Source organism: Heterocephalus glaber, unplaced genomic scaffold (assembly GCF_053883595.1).
Source record: "Heterocephalus glaber isolate CG9 unplaced genomic scaffold, H.glaber_assembly_v1.0 deba00001509, whole genome shotgun sequence".
In the NCBI taxonomy this organism is placed as follows: Eukaryota; Metazoa; Chordata; class Mammalia; order Rodentia; family Bathyergidae; genus Heterocephalus; species Heterocephalus glaber.
In genome coordinates, this window is record NW_028258325.1 from 35362371 (window position 1) to 35377404 (window position 15034).

The window sequence follows — 15034 nt, forward strand, 5'->3', positions numbered from 1 at the left end:
ACCAGTGATGGTGAACCTTTTAGAGCTTTCAATGATACAAACAGCCCACTGTGGCATTCGTGTCATAGGTTTGCCACCACTGTTCTAGACAAAGCTATCGTCACCTTGTTTCTTGATGATTTTCATTTTAACAGCCAGATACTGTGAGACAGAACCCATGCATGACAATTCATGGATCAGCTTTCTGCCCAGGATTCAAAAGCAATTTCCTGACAACACTCAGTAATGGTCTTCAAGATAATGTAAGTGAGTAGATTTGTCATATTATTTTTAAACTGTTCATCCATATAGACACAACACAGACTGTGTCTGAAATGTAAAGAAGCTTGTGTCCACATTTATCTTCAGCTCAGAGATATCAAGTGAGATTTCAAACTCATGGCCCACATGTAAATTGGCTAAGCAAAGTGATTAGAAAATTCCAGATTGCTACTTCTACAAACTTGCATTTAAATATCCTTTTAACTATGATGAATAGGGTCATATGGACCACAAAACACAAAAAAATTTACAGTAGCTTTTAAAAGACACATGAATATATTTTACATTGGAAGTGGATATATACTGTTCTCTGTTGTTCCTCCTAGTTCCTATCCTCCTTATTTGTTAAAGTTATTTGAGAGATTTTTGAGGACAAGAAAAGCTAAAACTAAAATCAGCCAACTTGGCCATATTGCTCCTTGCCCTGAACCTAGTCGATTCTCTTCACAGGTTCCCACCAGAGCATTTTAGTGCAACTTGGTGTGCAGTGGTATGAGGGGTCTGTGTTCCCCAGTTTTAACACAGGTGCCATACCCTAGACCAGCGATGGTGAACCTGTTAGAACTTTTAATGATACAAACAGCCCACTGAGGTGCACGTGTCATAGGTTCACCACCACTTCCCTAGACTGTCATATATGTCCCTTCCCATGCTGATGTCAACTGACCAGCAACCACAGATCTGTGAGTGTGTGGTTCAACTCTATAACTGGACCCTCTGCTTTGTGGAAAAGTATTCTGAAGTTAAACCAATCATTTCATTAGCAATTGGTTACAAAATAAGTCTAACATGAATACCATATAAGTAACTATGAATGTAATTTCTAATAAGCCTCAGCACACAAAGCTAAAAAGAAGGAAATTTGCAAGTCATAAACACCTGGAATTTTCTAATCAACTTCCAATTTGTACATGTATAAAACAGACTATTCCAAGTTTCAGAAATGAGAATTTAGCTTAATTTCATGGCCCAAAAATTTGTGAAAATTATTCATATACATGGACAGTAATAAAATATTTCAGATTCATTCAAAAGTAACTTTGCAAGTTCTCCCATTTACTCTAGAGGCTTTCTTTCATAAAGGCTGTTACTTTTTTCCTAAATGGGGAAGTCTTCCAATATTTATATTTTCACTCTATCAGTTATTAAAAATTTTATTTTTAAATCACTTTCACAGTGGTAATTTAGTGTTAGCAAAGGCCCCAATTTGTAATTTGCTTATGTATAATTTGCAATAAATGATTAATAAAATTATAAAACATATTTTCTAATAGCAAAAGCATAATGACAAAATGCTAATGATATTGATTCCATATTCTAACAGTAAAATTTTATTGATTAATATATTTAACCAAGGCCAGTCTCATGTTAAAATGAGAATAACATTCTAATTCTACTTATTATTACTTTTTTTCACAAAGCAAATTTTCTAGGACTTTAAATGGCAAAGAAGTTGGAAGTTTAAATGGCTGACTTCTATTTGAAGTGGGACACATAAAATATGTATTCATATTCAGAATATTCTTAATAATCAATTAAGACAGCTGTGATGGAAGCAGTTCTTAACAGTGCTGTGAAAAGGCAGCAAGAAGTCAAGAATCATGCTAGATTATAAATATTCCAGCAAATTATGATGACATCTCAAACACAAACTACAGTCAGAAAGGCAAAGCAGGCTTTTTGATTAGTAAGTGGAAAAATGAAACAAGATGCATATCACAATACAGACACTAGTAGACAGCTGAAATTTATCACAGTAACGTGCACGTTGTCACAAGTTACAAGTGGGATAAAAACTGATCCCAAAGCATGCGGTACAAAATGTACAACATCCAGCTTTGTGCAGGGGGTCCTCTGTAAACCCTATACAAGCCCAAATTATAGTCATAATCACTGGGAGGATTCTACAGAATGTGTAGAAAATTTAAAACATAAAAATAAGAAAATGTAATCAATTTTCAATGACTGGTTCATGAAAAGATTAACACTGTTTAAAACAATATCATGGCAAGATCATAGGTTAAATCTTAGTACGGAGGCATGCTGTTAAATATGAATATATATTAATGATGCAGAAGATATTAAAATCTAACTTTACAGGCATGCCTCTTGGACTCCTGTTAAAACAACAGGAGCTAAATCTGCCCGACGGAAGGACAAACATCCAATAAGACATTCATAAAAATGCCTTTAAAACATCTGTGAAATGTCCATCACCAATATATAAAAAATGTTTTGTGTTTTAAAGGAAGAGACACAGAACTCAACCACATTTGAGTGCCACTGTTCTCTGGGTTAGGGTGAGGACCCACATACACATATCCTGTACAGCTCAGTGTTCTGACCTTGAGGACAGACTGATGAGATCTGCTGGGAGATGCTCCCCATTGGTCACTTTCACTATCTCCCCTACTGCCACCTACATGTCCCAGTTTGAAATAATTAAAATGGGAAAAAAATGAATAACAGAGAAAAAAACAAATGGACAAAAGAGACAGAAGGTTTGAAATTATTATAGAAAATAATACATGTTAATAAAAATGTCAAATGCCAATTTTTTTCAAAACTTATTTTGATCAGGTCTGAAGATAAAAAAATATTTAATATTTAAGGATTATTTATCTGCCTTTAAGCCTAATATCTAATTTCTATTGTGAAAATCTTCAAATTTTAAAGTTTACATACAAGCATTTCTTATCAAATGAAATAAAAGCATTTCCTATAGAAAGCTACTTTCTTTATCTTATAGATCCCTTTTCCTAATTCCTCAACCTCATGCCGTACACTGTATCCTCGTTCCTACCTGAAAAAGCAAAGAAATAATCAAGGAAGTTATTTTAGGATTTTGAAAAACAAAGTCTTCTATACTACTTCCTTATCTATACACAATAAAAAAAACTTTGTTAAAGATGTTCTGATTCCAAAACATTTTCAAAGTAAACTGCGTAAGTATCTTCTTAACTTTAATGCAAATCACACAGATACAAATCTTAGGATGTTAGAAGGCATAATTGGAGCCACTGGAGTTATTTAATAATGAAAGTCTATGTTATTGTGATCCTTTTTTTGTGGGGGGGTGAGCCTTCAAATTCAAAGAAAAATTTTCAGCAAGGGTATGAGACAGACATAACATACCAAGAGACTATTTGTACTTGAATTATCAGCTTGAGTTATTTTACTGTATCTTATATTTTCTTGACATAAGTGAATTAGTTGGTCTGTGCTAAAATTTCAGCTTCTCCATTTCAAAATGAAAATCAATGAAACAATAACGTTCAACCATTTTTGTGCTTTAATTTCACAACTATCTCAGAGAAGATGCATTATTAATGATTACTAACTGACAAAACTGAAAATTCAGTATTATAAAGCTTTTTATTCTTAATGTTAATGGTATCCACTTGTAGGTGAAAATCACCATGCACTTATTTTGATAGTGGATACTGTGGCATAATAAACAAATTAGAAAAATTCCAAACTTAATTTAATCATTAAAGTTAAGTGGCTAAATAGGAGACAAAGTGAAAATTTCTCTTCCTGTTAAATAATAAAAGCTATTACTTAATTCTTAAGGTTAACATAGGTTCAAAAGAGCTAAGTAATGCAGAAATCCCTCAAGGAAAACAAACAAAAACCAATTGAAAGGTAGTATTCTGTAACTTGGGTAGAAATGCTAGCCAAATAGCACAATATTTATACTATACTGTGAATCTCACTAAATAACCAAAAGTAATGAATCAGATAATCTTTTTTAAAAGAAAGGAAGAAGTTAATTACTGTGAATATTAAGATACAGAAACTTTTCATCTAACAATATTGATAGCCACCAGGAAACGTTTTAAAGTTTAGAAAACATATCTTGTACAAAATGCTCTAACATTTAGGAAAAAAGGCTGATTATCTTTTATCCAAAATGCTTGGGACCATAGGTGTTTTAGATTTTAGAATTTTTCACATTTGGGAAAATGTACATAGACTTTACTAGTGAACATCAAATACTACAAGCACAGAGCTTGCTGGGGAGTTTCTGGAACTGGATAGAAAAGGATGACAAATAGTTTGAAAAATTTCAAGTAATAATTAAATGTATAGCCAAGGCAGGGTAGACAGTTATCTTCACTTTTTTAACAGAGAAAAAGAAATGCTGTAATTAGTGGTTCAGTGTATATGGTTCTACGGTAATGTCTCTTCAATCAGGAAAATGTCAATACTTTTTTTAAATTGCTGGAAGATATTAATATCATTTTGACCTTCCTTATATAGAAACATCTGGATGGTCCATCATCTAGTACAATTATTGAACTTTTACTTTCTCTGAAAGTAAAACAAAACAAAAAGAATTGGGGAATACTAGGGTTTGTTTATTTAGTCTGTCTTCCTCAGTGCAAGTTCATAAAAGTAAGGCCTGAGAATTAAAGCAGTTTGTTCGAAATCACCAAGCTACAATAAGAATCCTGGTTTTCTGACTCGTAAACCAGAGTTTTCTGACTCTCTGTAATGCCTGATTCTATCCAGGACCTAAGATGATGGTAATAATAAGCTCACCCTTAAACTTGCTCACACATGGTCAAGTACAGGCAGTAAATTTTACATCAGTGTTAGAAACCTACATGGCAAAATTACAAGCAAATGAAACTAAGAACAGAGAGGGTGATTTGAAAACATGCATATTAATCTCTCTGAAAACAAAAATAAATTTGTACATGGTACAAAAAGATGCCAATCTTAAAATATAGAAATATAACCCACCTCTATTTATTTCAACTGCTTACAGATATACTACTATAGATATATAGGTAATTCTTATTTGCTCAATTACATTTCACTAACTTGTGAATCCAATCACATTAAATCAAGACCTGATTAAATAGATTTTGAAAAAAGGACACTGTCCATATTTATATGTGGAATTTACAAATAAAACTGTCCAAGGAAATGATGATAAACAACCTCTAAAATATTAAAAACATTTCTTATTAGTTTATATTAGGACTAGTTTTACAGTTTTAAAACCTAAAAACATTTGAAAATCACATTATTTAAAGGGTAACTGTGCCATATGTTCTGAATACTAATTCATGGCTGACTTCAATATGAGTAGAATGAAAATTATCTAAATTCAGTATCACAAAGAACTTGAGATAAAGAGCAAAATACTTTATTACTTTTGGTTGAAAGAGGATGGCATTTCAAAAGGTATGATGATGAAAAAGAAATCACTCATCCATTTTCTTGTACCAGTTCACCATAAGAATCAGGAAATTTCACAGGGATATATGAATGCATCATAAAGGAATTTATGATGAAGAAGAATTGAAAGATAAAACTGACAGAACCCAGTCCATGGATGATGTGAAATAAATGACATGAAACCTTAAAAAGTGGTAATGGTCCACACACATGGATCTGGACACATTCAAAGAAGAAAAGGCTCTCAACTGTAATTATAACTTTTGAATTATACAGCACCTATTTATTCTATATGGCAAACATGAAAGCGGCCTTTAAGTCCAATCAAGTTTTAAATGCTTAATTAAAAATCATTAAAGAGGCTTAAAATTCTTCGTTTATTCTTTATTTCCTTGGAGAAATCACAAGGTCAATGCAGGGTAGAGAAACCATCCTCTACACTGTTTGAGCATCAGTACGTATCTCTACCTTGATGAGAGAAGTACAGTGTCAGCAGGTATATACTCTTTGCCTTTTATTATAACTATATCTCCAACATTTACCTGAAAGAAAACTGGGAATTGGTTAATTATCTGCATGGAAAGATAGTTACAAATATATAACCCATTGTATTAAAACAAATACTACAAAAAATGACTATTGGCAGATAAGAACTACTGATCTTCACAAAATGGCATAAAATTATCTGAGTGAGGCCAGGAATCAGGCAATATTTTAAGAGATGAATGGTGCATCTTTGTTTTATTAGTGCTGTACAACTTATCTTAAGAAAATCAATCGATCCCATCTATCTAATAGACATCTCAACTTCTCATAGTCTTTCTCTTTGACATAAAAAAAAAAAGGAAGATTTTTACCAACTGAAATCTTCATGCTACTTAAGGAAATTTCAACACAACTGGAGAGAATATTATATATGTGATCATTACTTTTCACAATGAGCTTTAAAAGCAAGTATTAGTTGTAATACATAATTTAGAAAGGAAGAAAATTAGTTTGCGATTCTAAGCTATTTGCTCAGGATTGGTAGGTGGAAAACCTTAGACACACACTCATATCTGACTTGACTTTTGTGTAAGTAAATTTACTGAAACGATCACTGTAATTCAAATTAAAAATACAGATTTTTAAATTTTACTATCTGTTAGCATTTTTCTGAGCATGATGTGAAGACAAACTAAACATGCACTATGGTCAGAAACAGAAGTAATCTAAGTGTCAGATTTATCACAAAGCTTCTGGGAAATGACTAAGAAACAACCTGGCTTATTAATTAAGGTGATCAAAGTCACAGTGGTGGCACTCCCATTACATGGTGAATGTTGCTCTCTCTCTTAATAGACAAATGAACTTAAAAATAAGTTTCTGCAGCTAGTAGAGGAAAGGAAAGCCTTTTTTAATTTTTTTCCACTCTCTACTTTTTCTTGAATTCTAAAAGACTATTTTATTGGGGGAAAGGAAAGAAAGTATCCTTAGTGGAACTCGTAATAAACTATTGCAGAGAGCCCACTCTGTTCTATTTCACATACTGGAAGGAAGAGGAGGGGGAGATGTCTTCTAGTCTCTTATATGTATATTTATTACCTAGGTGGCAAAAGTCAAGATTCCTTGATTCAAAATGATTTAGCTGAAATCTGAAGTTTGGACTATCTGAAGTGGACAAACTGTCAAGGACTTTGGAATCAAACATTTTCTACCTAAAAATGTGCAAATAGGAAAATCTAAAACTGCAGGTATAAATGTAAACTGGACTTTAAAATAATGTTATGATAATACTCTGATAGCACTCACTGACACAATGATAATACATAAATTTTTTGTAATCATGGCATTTAGAATGTTACTCAGGTTACCATTTAATTGTTCTTTCACAACTTAGTGTATGTTAATGTTTCTTCTCCAATTAAACTATATGCTTCATTAAATTGGGACCACATTTGTGCACATCATAGGGTTAGGAGTTAACTGATAAGACTTACAAAAATCCCTAACTGATGCCACTGCTTTCCAATATCTTTATTTACTGTAAGACAAAAGGACTTTTGATTTTAAACTGAAGAAAGTATTAACATCTCATACTGTACAATGTAGTCACTCTAGTGGGTACTAAGGACTCACCAAGTGCCAAAGTAGGTGCTGCATTGCTTGAAGAAAGCAGGACCCTTATTTGCCTATGTTTTCAATCAATTTCTCAAAGATGTCCAAGCCCCTCTTTTCCCTTTTTGGTTCTGAGCTCCTTTCCAGCATAAGAGATACAGACAAAAAAAGGCCCAGATGGCAGAAAGGCTTTGACCACATATCCCAATTGGAGGAACATTGCGACAAAGCAGTTTCAACCCCAAAATACCAAAGGGAAGACCATAGAAATACAAGAGTGTTTGGTCCATTACCTTGAACTTTCTTAAGACACTAATATTAGCAGTGAGAATTAAGAAAAAGGGAAATATTATCAAAGTACAAATGACTATAAAAATCAAACTATGTCCAATTCTAGGTCCCAGAATATTTCTATTTGTGTTAAGGGAGTTAGGGGGGCCAGTATTTGGAAATGAACCCAGGGCCTTTGCATTGAGCTACATTCACAGCTTTTACTTTTTCATTTTGAGATAGGGTCTCTCACTAAATTGCTAAGTTACCCAGATTGGGTATGAACTTGCAATCTGCCTGCTTCATCCTCCCAGTCCTCCCAGAGTTCTGTGATTACAGGTGTGTGCCACCATGCCTGGAAGATTTTTTTGAGATACAGTCTTAATCCAAAGAAGTGCAACTCATGGTGGAAATTTCACACATTAAAGCAACTTTACAGTTGACTTTCATGCATGCATACAACCCAGCATGTCATGCCTTTCAACTAAGCCAGAAGAATGTATTGATTTCAACATTATTCATCTGAATTCTCTACCTGCATTGTATCCCAAAAACCTGCAGTCTCAGCTGCATCTTAATATAAAGAACTAATCTTGGTGGTGAGGGTAATGAAGCAAGCTGCTTACAATTCAAGAGTAGAGTTGCAATTCTTTAAGTGGGGCTTTCTAATCAAAATACTTTCTTTTAAAATTAAATTCTTGAAACTTAATATTTTGCAATAGGAAAATACTTCAGGGCAGTAACTGGAGGGATGAACTGAATTAATGTTTGAGGCCTGAAGTCTGCCTAGCTATGAATGACAAGATATGTGCCCTGCAAGTTTGCAGGTCCTCAGAGGCCTATTCAAAAGCAACCACAGTGGCCACACGTTTGGAATGGCAGAGAGAGAAAGGTTTCTCATATTAGCACTAGGCTTTGGTTTATTGATTTTATTTTATTTGTACAAAATGTTACATAGCCAAGGAAAAGATTTGTCACAATTATCAGGCTAATGCAACAAGTAACCCTGCTTTTGTGCCTGTCCAGTTGTTAAATACACCATTTAAAAAAAAAAAAATCACAGCTGATATCTCAGTATACCTGTTCTTTTCATCTATCAATTTATGACCCAGGAGCCCTGATAGGTCTTGCTTCCTCCTATGTGCTCACTGCTTGGGATACACACTAAAAATCTGCTGAATAATTAGTATCATTTTGTGTCTGTGTATTGTCATAGCTTGCAAAATCACAATAGTTACTTGTCATACAATATACAAGAGTACAGAATTATAAAATGTTTTCCTATTGTGTCTCACATATACTAATTTATTATAAATACATTAATGTCTAAACATTTTTATAAATGTAAAGTTTTTCTCCTACTTTATAATTATTTTCTTGGGATAAATTCCCAGAATCCCCTTTTTATTGTTCTTAATATAAATAGCTAAACTGCTAATCCATGATAATATGTACATGAAATATGTAATAAAAATTTTGAAATACAAGTGAGTTTGTTTTTATTTATTGAAAACACAGCAAATGAGACTTCATTTTGTTTAAATTTCTCACTTTTATTATTAGGTTGACTAATATACCTTGTCTGCTTCCTTATTATATTTCCTCTTACTTATTGCCAACTCTTATTTCTTATCCAAATAACAATGATCTCAATCATTTGCCCTATTGGGTGTGGACGTTTTACATATCTTGCCCAGTTATTTATGGTAGCTTTTGCTGTGCAATTGTTTTAAAATTTATATAATCAAATTGCTTAAGTCTGAGAGCTTCAAATACTTAGTAAAATCATTATTCTATTTGTATGCTTTTTTAAAAACAATGTTCTAACATAGTTGATTGTTTTAGACAATTGGAATTTATGTTAACATACGTGGTGGCATAGACATAAATTATATATTCAAGTATTTTTCTTGAAACTGCTAATCTATAATCATTAATTATTAATTAATCATTACTCTATAATCATTAATTAATCATTTTACCAATTATTTTGGCCTCTTTTATCAAATATTAAACAGGTTTCATTTCAGGGCACTGGATTTTCTTTTATATTAATTCTATCATACTTTCTAGCCATCAATGACTATTTTTGAAACAGACACTGTTTTAATAACTTTTTCTTTCCATTTTAAGTTCAGTTTATTCTAGCACAATATTCTTTACTTTTCCTCAACTGATTATTTTTGAAAATCAGATTAATAATCTAGTCAATGCTTGAGAAAAATAGTAATTTCCCTGGGATTATATTAATATTTTGGAATAACTGATGTTTTATTTTTAATTTCTCAAGGAATACATCATTATATTTATATGAATCTTTAATACCTAAAGTACAGATGCTTTCTTTACAAACGTCAAATATGTTTAAAATTTATACCACATCAGTGAGAATAAGATTTCTTTTCCCTTATGCTAACTTGCAACTGTCAACATAGGAATACTGTTAATTTTTGAATATTTACGTTGAAATAATCACTGAACCAAATTTTATTAATTCTAATTAATTATCTAATTCTAGTTATTAAATAGTTTCAGCTTATTTCAGCTAGAAGACTTTGGGCAACACTTTATTTATTTATTTATTTGTACTGGGGATGGAACTCGGGACATTGCATTTGTGAGGCAGGAGGCAGAACCACTGAGCTAAATCCCTGGCCCCAATACTTTAAATGGTATCCCTCTAGTACTGCTCTCTAAGATGACTGAAAATGTATCATTTGGGATAACCAGGGCTGGTGATCTAGTACTTTGTTCCTCAAAAATTAAAAAGGACAACAATAATCCAGGTATAAGTAACACAATGTTGAAATAATGACTGCATATTAGGAGAATAGGTATCAAAAGTTAATTTTAGAGTGAGGTAGCAGATGGTTATATCCTGACTTTCTTTTTTGAGCAAGCAGTCTAGGTAGGAAGATAAGAAACTGGTATATTAATTTGTTAGGATGTGCATGTATGTCAACTATACCGACAACCCCAGTAGTGACAATGTAAATTCAATTTATCATGTGATTATATCCTACCTGCCTTCTCTCTAAAATGTTTAAATCCATAAGTGTCAGAAAAGGCCATAAAAGAAACTTACTAGGAAAGTGCTTTAGATTTTGGCTTTTATTTTGCTCTGCTGAAAACAGAGATGATTCTCATAGAAATAAAGCACAAAGTATTATCATCTTTTTTATTCTTATGTCAAAGACCAAACAAGAGACGGTAATAAATTTTCAACTATTCAAAAGAGATGTCAGTCTCTATTCTAGCCATTTACTTAAAAATCAACAAAAATGCAATTACTTTCTCATTGAGAAGGGATCCTATCCTGCAGGGACACAAGGTGACTATGAACATCATAAGGCAGAATCAAATGCATGAACTTAAACTGGCCAAGGAATAATGAGGTGCAAATGAACTGACTACGGGTAATACCTCTATTATTTTAACACGATACTGTCCTGTGAGATACACTTCCAGTGCCCTGAAAATTCCAGGAAACAAGGTCTCATTGATAGACTGGCCTCCAAAAATCCATTTACCAAGTTACAAAGGCAAGTCACTTGTGGATAACTAATGGTTAAATCTTCCAGAATGAAGGGAGTAATAATTGCTTACCTTTTGAAAGTGAAATCTGAAAAGAATGGTCACCTGGATAATATTTGTTAAATTATGACTCAAATCACTAACATGTTGGAGGTTCAACAAGCAAATGGACCTCTGATGTTACGGAACTGATTTCTGGTTCATTAAAAAATGTTTTTTAAAAGGAATTATTTGTATACAAAAATCATTACCCTCACTGTATGAATTTGAAGTAAAATATGAAAATATGAAATAACTTGTTTTTATTTGGACAGTAGATGATTAACACAAAAATTACAACACAAAAACAGCTCATGGTTAAATAAAATCTATGAAAACAGTACTCAAAATATACTATGAAAGTAACAAAAAGTTCTTGGTATTTCTTTTTAAAGTAATATTAAATGGATATGACTAACTGAAGACTCCATGTATATTTACAACTTTACTAAAACATTTTCATACCAGTGGAATTCCTGAGATGTGCTTATATTATATTTAAAAATTACATCTACTAGATACACCTCTATGTATTTCTTCTCCTGGAACAAATAAAAAGCAGTGCATACCTTTTCCCAGTGAACAATTTCCCAAGCACCATTTCTCAAAACTGGAAAGAGAAAATGTGACATTTCATGAACATTTTATACTACCTATGAAAAGGCTATTCCTGACAAAATGATCATTTTAAGTGAATAGCTTTAATAAAGTGGCTAGTAGCAATTTTTCGTGTTTAAAAACTAATCATGATAGCAAGGATACATAAAAATACACAATGAAATAGAAACTTCTACCAATTTCAGCTTCAACAATGACATGTCACAAACAGAGGACTGTCTCATTTAAATTACCAAGTGCTTCTTTCAGTGCACAGAGAATTACTGGTCTGGGTTGCAGAAGAAAGACACAAAAATGGTGCGAAAAGGGCAGTGACAAGCTTACACACATTTCAGATACCACAACAGTAGCATTATTTTAAAAAAAAGCATCACAAGCAGAGAAGTAATAGAGTTTAAGATTTGAACACATAAAGCCATCATGAAGAAATCTGTACCATTAGGTTCATAATAATGCAAAAAGAGCAAAATTTTCTATGGTTGGTTTACTGTCAAAAATGAAAGAAGCTGTTATTAAATTATGATAGAAGCTTGATTATTTCATCTCTAGATTACTTATAATACCTAATACAATGTAAATGCTATGTAAATAGTTGTTACACTATATTATTTAGAGAATAATGACCACATGTTCAGTACATACACAATTCTTTTCTTCACTGTTTTCCATCCAAGATTAGTTGAATCCATGGATGTGGCCCTTTAGATATAAAGGGCTAAGTATATACCAAAACATAATGTTAAATATCATCAATGTACACAATGTTTTGTCAAAAAAGAATGACAGCAATGATTATAACATATTTAATAACAAAAAGAGTCTATGAGCAAAAAAAAAATTAAGAATTTAGGCTTAACTGAAAAGCTCAGAAGGTCAGGAAACTTTGAGTTCAGGTCCCACATATGACATGTGGCTAGGGTAGAATATTGGCCACCATGTTATAGAAGGCTCCCTCGGTCATCACTACACTCATGGCTTCCTGTCCTCTTATGCCTAGACTGCTCCCCTTATTTAGAGTACGCGCTGAGCTCATGCTCATGAGGTTTTCGTTTTCAACTAAAGTGTAACATAAAATGAACATATATTAAGTGTTTAGTTCAGTGAGTTTTGAGAATTGTAAACATCTGTGAATCTACCATTCAACAGATACAGAACTGCAGAACAATCCTTTATTCTCCTTTGCAATCCATCCTCCCATCCCCCAGAAGCAAGTATAAGCTAGTTACCACATTACATGTACAATTAGCCCTCTGTATCTGCAAGTTCTGCATTTGTAGATTCAACAAACTGTGGACAGAAGTATTTCAAATTCTGTGTCTGTATTGAACATGCACAGACTATTTTGCTTGTCATTATTCCCTAACCAATATTGTACAATAATTGTTTAAACAGTAATTACATTGTATTATACATAATCTTAGGGTGATGCAAAGTATTTGAGAGGATGCACTAGGCTATATGCAAATACTATACCAGTTTATAGAAAGGACTTGAGCATCTAAAGATTTTGTATCTTGGGAGGATCATACTGGAATTAATTCCCACGGGTACTGAAGGTGACTGCACTCGACGTCATACAGTAATTATGTATTTTTGCATTGCACTTTACATCAACATTATAAGATTTTGTTTGAAAGCTTTTTCTTTACCTCGTTATATCAATACAGATCTATAAGGAGTTGATTTCTAGAGTCTGTATTTATTCCACCAATTGATTTGCTTATCTTCATACTATTATACACCACTTTGATTATTGTTATATCATGACAAGTTTTAGAGTTACGTACTGTAAGTCATCCACCTTTATTGTTTTGTAATATTAGCTTATTTGAAATCCTTTGCATTTCCACATAAATCTCAGAATTGAATTATCATTTTTTTTGGTGTGCTGGGGATCAAACCCAGGGCCTCGTGCATACTAGGCAGTGGTCTACCACTAAGCAGCATCCCTAGCCATGAATTGTCAATTCCCAAGCAAAACAAAAGAAATGCAAAAAACCCTCCTAAAATTTGGTATGGGGCTCAAGTTTTTCAATTATTGGAGAAGCTATACCTCTCTATTTATTTATGTTTCTCATGACTGGGTCCTTCATAAGATTTCCTGATATTTATGCTTTTTATTAACAGTATAAATTATATGCTTTTAGTTCACTTTCCAGTCACTGCTAGTATACAGAAAAATTTGCATAATGACTGTTATCCTGTAACTTTGTTAAATTAACTTGTTAATTCGGGTATTTTTTTATTAGTTCATGTTTGCAATACATAATGATCACATTCATCATGGGAAATTTGTACATGTACATAACACATCATAATTCTTTTTATTTTTGCCCCTTCTTCTCCCTTCCCTCCAATCCTTCTTTCCCTCTCCATTTGCAAAAGCTCTATTTCCATTCTTTTTCTTTTTAAATCCCTTTTCCCTTCCTTCCCTCCTCCCCCCATTTCTTATTTCCCTTTTCATTTGAAAAAACTCTCCTTACTTCCTAGCAACTATCCTGTGTTGCAATATTTAAACTTGTGTGTCTGATTTAGTTCACTTACTATTATGGTCTTGAGAATAGTTTTTTTTTTGGTACCGGGGATGGAACTTGGGACCTTGCGCTTGCGAGGCAGGTGGGGGAACCACCGAGCTAAATCCTTGGCCCATTAATTTCTTTTTTTTTTTTGGTACCAGGGATTGAACTTGGGTCCTTGCGCTTGCGAGGCAGGCGGCAGAACCACTGAGCTAAATCCCTGGCCCCCTCAGCCCATTAATTTCTATTTGTTAAGAATACAATAATGATTTTGGGATGGTTTATAATGTTCATATGCCGCATTGTTTATCTCTTTATTTTTAAACTCTTCTGTTATTCAAAAATTCTTTTAAAAATCTGGAATAGCTTTTACTAGTAAAAATGTTTTGTTCTGCCCATATTTTAAAATTTCCTGTACCATGCAAAGGCTTTGCGGTTATAGCTCCTGACGATTCCCCATCTTCACCTCTTGCCGCTCCCTCTGCACCCTTCCCATGTTGTCTGTGGTG

The 15034-nt window shown here is 32.9% G+C and overlaps 1 protein-coding gene across 7 annotated transcripts in view; it reads right to left on the bottom strand.

The window, feature by feature from the left end:
• Atp8a1 (ATPase phospholipid transporting 8A1) overlaps positions 1 to 15034 on the bottom strand; it is a 218659-nt gene that overhangs the window by 155701 nt on the left and 47924 nt on the right. For 3 of the 7 annotated variants that reach the window (XM_087187535.1, XM_004849787.4, XM_087187536.1), the window contains exons 6-7: positions 11961 to 12001; positions 2607 to 2680 (exon numbers count right to left, since the gene is read on the bottom strand). In XM_087187535.1, coding sequence (XP_087043661.1) covers positions 2607 to 2680; positions 11961 to 12001 — 115 coding nt within the window. Of the gene's footprint in view, positions 1 to 2606; positions 2681 to 5919; positions 5994 to 11960; positions 12002 to 15034 lie in introns of all 7 variants that reach the window. The other 4 variants (XM_004849790.4, XM_004849788.4, XM_087187538.1 and 1 more) reach the window with 2 other exon arrangements.